The sequence below is a fragment of the Ranitomeya imitator genome, chromosome 5 (genome assembly GCF_032444005.1).
Source record: "Ranitomeya imitator isolate aRanImi1 chromosome 5, aRanImi1.pri, whole genome shotgun sequence".
In the NCBI taxonomy this organism is placed as follows: domain Eukaryota; kingdom Metazoa; phylum Chordata; class Amphibia; order Anura; family Dendrobatidae; genus Ranitomeya; species Ranitomeya imitator.
The window spans coordinates 295,098,654-295,104,653 of NC_091286.1; the positions used below are offsets into that span (position 1 = coordinate 295,098,654).

Below are 6,000 nucleotides of genomic sequence, written 5' to 3' on the forward strand. Positions count from 1 at the left end.
TCAATCTAGTGTCAGTGTATTGTATTCTGGGCGAACATAATAATCAGACACAATGTATCTATCTATCTATCTATCTATCTATCTATCTATCTATCTATCTATCTATCTCATATTTATCTATCTATCTCAAATCTATCTATCACATATCTATCTATTACTCTATTACATATCTATCAATCTGTCTCATATCTATCTATTATTCATCTATCTATCACATATCTATCTATTTATCTATCTATCAATCTCATATCTATCTATTCATCTATCACATATTTATCTATCTCATATCTATCTATCTTGTCCAATCTATATCCATATAACTGTCTCTATATATATAGATATATATGTGTGTATATGATAGATAGATATATATGTGATAGATAGATAGATAGATAGATAGATAGATAGATAGATAGATAGATAGATAGATTGATAGATAGATAGATATGGGATAGATAGATAGATAGATAGATAGATAGATAGATATGGGATAGATAGATAGATAGATATGGGATAGATAGATAGATAGATAGATAGATAGATAGATAGATAGATAGATAGATATGTCATAGATAGATAGATATGAGATAGATAGATAATAGATAGATAGATAGATAGATAGATATGGGATAGATAGATAGATAGATAGATAGATAGATAGATAGATAGATAGATAGATAGATAGATAGATCGATAGATATGTGATAGATATGAGATAGATAGATAGATAGATAGATAGATAGATAGATAGATAGATAGATAGATAGATATGCGATAGATAGATAGATAGATAGATAATAGATAGATAGATAGATAATAGATAGATAGATAATAGATAGATAGATAGATAGATAGATAGATAGATAGATAGATAGATAGATAGATAGATAGTTAGATAGATAGATATGTGATAGATAGATATGCGATAGATAGATAGATAGATAGATAGATAGATAGATAGATAGATAATAGATAGATAGATAATAGATAGATAGATAGATAGATAGATATGGGATAGATAGATAGATAGATAGATAGATAGATAGATAGATAGATAGATAGATAGATAGATAGATATGGGATAGATAGATAGATAGATAGATAGATAGATCGATAGATATGTGATAGATAGATAGATATGCGATAGATAGATAGATAGATAGATAGATAGATAGATAGATAGATAGATAGATATGCGATAGATAGATAGATAGATAGATAGATATGCGATAGATAGATAGATAGATAGATAGATATGCGATAGATAGATAGATAGATAGATAGATAGATAGATAGATAGATAATAGATAGCACTTGTTGCCAATAACTGGAGCCTGTGTGGAGGGGACATACAGTGACAGCACAGAGTGACCACTACTCATCCTCCCCTGGGGGCAGCATGGAGTGGACCCCCTCCAGCAGTGACAGAACAATGCACAGGGGACAGTAGAGAGACATTAGATAAAGTGTGAACTTAATGATTCCCGTTGAATGTGGGTTGCTGCCTCCAGCCAGCACAAGCTGCCACATCTCCTCCTAAATGAAACCCGACAGCTGCCATATACAACAGGGCTGGGGAGTGGAGAGATTAAGCCTGGGTGGGGGGAGTGAGGGGGGCTGTAAAGTTACTTCCCTATCATTAATATCAGGCATAATGCAATTTGCCATCACAGGGGCAGGTATAGGGTCGGTGCCATGTGCTGGTGTGTCCTCAGCGCTGGCACCAGGACCGGAATGGTCTTGTTTATATTCTCGTGTAATTACACGATCTTTTTACTACCTGCCTATTGATTCACCAGTGACCCGTCAAAAAGAGTAGCATGGGAATGCTGGTATCACACAATGCCACCAGGGAGGGCAGTGCCCCCTCCTGCAGCCTCCACACAGGACAGCACGACTGCTGCTTGTACTGACTGTGACCCTCCATACACAGCTACAGAGCAATATACAGGGACCCCACAATGGCTCCTGCCATGAGTGCAGCAGTTAGGAATAATGGCAGCCACTAATATTAATAGTCATAATACTGGAAGCTCTGCAGCCATGTGACTGTGACCCGGGGTCATTCATTAGGCTCAGGGGAGGCCTGGCTCTGGGCAGCATCTCTTCCTCCAGGCAGCATGGTCTTGACAGTACAACGAGAGAAAACTGGTTTTTATTGAACTGGGAAACCGTTTTGAACATCCCGCAGCAGGAGGGCCATGGGACTTTTTGTGTGTTATAATTGCTTAAAGATATATGGCAGCTTAGATTACTGTAATTACCATCAGGGGCTGTTGAAAGAAGTTAGTCTGGGTCTAAGGGACTGCAGCTTGGCTTCTTCCTGCCACCCAGGCAGAGATCAGCTCACATAGCTATGCACTCAGCCAGCCAGCATGGACTACAGGTCACAGCAATTACACCGTGCACCTGTGCCCCTGTCACCAGTCCTAACAGAGGGAAGAGTCATTGTGGGGAGCGAGCTATCGATCTATCTATCTATCTATCGATCTATCTATCTATCTATCTATCTATCTATCTATCTATCTATCTATCTATCTATCTATCTATCACATATCTATCGATCTATCTATCTATTTATCTAATACCTATCTATCTATCTATCTCATATCTATCTAGCTATCTATGATCTATCTATCTATCTATCTATCTATCTATCACAAATCTATCGATCTATCTATTTATCTAATACCTATCTATCTATCTATCTCATATCTATCTAGCTATCTATGATCTATCTATCTATCTATCTATCTATCTATCTATCTATCTATCTAGCTATCTATGATCTATCTATCTATCTATCTATCTATCTATCTATCTATCTATCTATCTGTACCATCTATCTATTTATCTAATATCTATATGTACCATATCTATCTATTTATCTAATATCTATCTGTACCATATCTATCTATTTATCTAATATCTATCTATTGATCCCATATCTATCTATCTATCTCATATCTATCTAATATATATCTATCTATCTCATATCTATCTATCTAATATCTATCTATCTATCTATATATCTATCTCATATCTATCTATCTATCTCATATCTATCTCTCATATCTATCTATCTCATATCTATCTATAGACATATCTATTATCTATCTATAAATCTATCTATTATCTATCTATAGATCTATCTATCTATCTATACCTCTAATATCCAGAGAGTTGTACCTGTCAGTTATATAAATCAGGGGTGTATGGTCTTAGTCTTTTCAATGCAAGTGTATCTATCTATACCATATGTATCTATCTATTACATATCTATCTATCTATCTATCTATCTATCTATCTATCTATCTATCTATACCATATGTATCTATCTATCTATCTATCTATCTATTACATATCTATCTATCTATCACATATCTATGTATCCCATATCTATCTATGACATAGCTATCTATTATCCAATATATATCTTATCCCATATCTATCTATCTATCTCTGTCTATTGCTTTATCTATCTATCTATCAATCACATATCTTGAAAAAGGTCCCCTTTTCTTTGGGACCGAAACATTGCCAGATGGGCAATTAAACTGCACGTGAATTGACTCTACTATGGTGTTCTGCTTCCAGTTTTTGTGGATATATCACATATCTATATATTATATATCTATCACATATCTATCCATCTTTTATCTATCTATCTACCACATATCTATCTGTTTCTATCACATATCTATCTATCTATCTATCTACCTATCTATCCTACTACATATATCTATCCAATTATCTATCTTTTATCATCTTAATTTCTATATTATCCATACTCTGTGCATCTATGTTCTTCAGGCATACACATTTCCATCTGTTCATATATCTATAAATATATTCATACTGATATACATGCATATACATATATACACACATATTACACATTTACATTTACTCTATTTACATAATACGCTTCGGTCCATATATCCCTCAGTCTATAGGCTGTCATTTCAGTTCTGGAGACGGAATCTCTCACCTTCTATTTACTTGTATTAAATAGGAATGTAATCATTTAGTTCTATTAATTAGAAGAGCTGCAACCACGTAACATACCTTTAATATCCATAGAGTTGTACCTGTCAGTTATATAAATCAGGGGTGCATGACATGTACTGTAGTGTTTCTATTTCTATCTCAATAGTTTTCTGGATGAGAAACAGTGATGCTGCTATCTATCTATCTATCTATTTATCTATCTATCTATCTATCTATCTATCTATTTATCTATCTATCTATCATCTATCTATCTATCTATCGATCTATCTATCACTGATTATGATATTATTGAAGAAAGTGTGTGCATAGTTGGATAAATAGATAAATTGGATACTTATGTTGTTCACTTTAACTGTTACTTTTTATATAGCACAAAAATGACAATATGTAAAATAGTAAATATATATAATTAATCTCTCTAGATAAGCACGCTTTTGCACTTAACTGTTTGTATATCTCAGAAGCTGATGCCAATATGTAGAATGAATCATGTAATTGCACTTGAACTATCGCATGTCATTAGTATTTGCTTGCCTATATGCAGCTATGTATGTATGCTGCTATGTATTACTGCTGCTATGTATGTATGACTATGTATTACTGCTGTGGTCCGGTGACTTTTCGCACACTTGCCCAGAAGAATGTCCCTTTCTCCCCAGTAACCTGTGCTGAGGATTAGCTGCAGCCACTTTCCCTATGCACAATCAGGCGCAGTGTATGGAGCCTGCATTCAGGATTAGGGGCAATGTGACTTTAAAGTTGTTTTCCTCTCTGCGATCCCTGGATTCTAGGATTGTTTAATTAGCAATTCTGGGCGCAATAGACTCCGCTCAAATCCGCTTTCCCGTCATTATGCGACCGCTTGGAAAGTCTGTCCTTGTGCTGAACACTAGAGCAACTTGTCCCAAGAGTCACACACACACACACACACACACACACACACACACACACACACACACACACACACACACACACACACACACACACACACACACACACACACACACACACACACACACACACACACACACACACACACACACACACACACACACACACACACACACACTGGTACCCACTTGTTGATCCTGCAGGCTTGCTCATAGTGTCGGGGGGTCCCGCAGCCTGAGCCCAGGTCCAGTGGCAGGAGCCCTCCAGAGCTCAGTGCTCGCCCCTCAGCCCTGGCATCCTCTTCACATGGAGCCTGCTCTCCTGTCCTGGTCGTGGTGGTCCCAGCATGTGCTCCTTCCCAGGGGGCAGCCTCCCAGCTGAGGGGTGACACTAGGCAGTGCCAGGCTCTGTGCAGGGATTGCACTGAGTGACTTTGTGCTGCAGCCCTTAGAATAAAACAGTGACAGGACACTTTGGAGGAGGGCGATGCGCCCTGTGCCCACTTAGCGCTGCCCTTCTCCGGGCCTGGAGGAGCGTGACGTCACACAACCCTCAGGAGGGGCAGATAAGATGAATGATTTGTACCTCCCTGAGGAAACCCGACATGCTCCCACTATCTGCGGAGAGAGAGGCATCCAGTGCAGGTACAGTGTGTGCCCCCTGCTGTGCCAGCCAGGGCTCCAGGTACCCTGTGTGTCTGCTTGTCTTGTCTGGGCCCCTCTGTCATCACCTCGGACACATGTAGATTTACCAGTGTTTTCTGCATGTACAGTTCTGCTTCATTCGATGACTGCTGACCTGAGCTAAGTGGCTTCTATACAGGGCACTGTGACAGTGGGGACGGTAATGTGTCACCCCCACCTGTGGTGCCCAGACCCCATTCCCTGCCACAGTCCCATGCACCTCCCTGTAGCTGGAAACTTTCCGTGTGATGCCTTGTGCCCAGTCATTACACAATGTCTGTCTGTCTGTCCAGAAATGCAAAAAAGGGGATAATTCCAGACAAGATGCAATGTATGGACTTATTCTATTATCCCATATGATGAGCAAATATCTCCCTCTCTAACCCCTCTTCTCTCTAGTCTGTCTCTCTCCAGT

The 6,000-nt window shown here is 38.3% G+C and overlaps 1 protein-coding gene across 1 annotated transcript in view; it reads right to left on the reverse strand.

The window, feature by feature from the left end:
* Positions 1-5,335, reverse strand: part of NR2E1 (nuclear receptor subfamily 2 group E member 1) — a 130,453-nt gene extending 125,118 nt beyond the window's left edge. The window contains exon 1 of the mRNA XM_069726259.1: positions 5,091-5,335. Within this exon, the coding sequence (XP_069582360.1) occupies positions 5,091-5,115 (25 nt within the window). The 5' untranslated portion in view covers positions 5,116-5,335. The remainder of the gene's footprint in view (positions 1-5,090) is intronic.
* Positions 5,336-6,000: the final 665 nt, after the last annotated feature.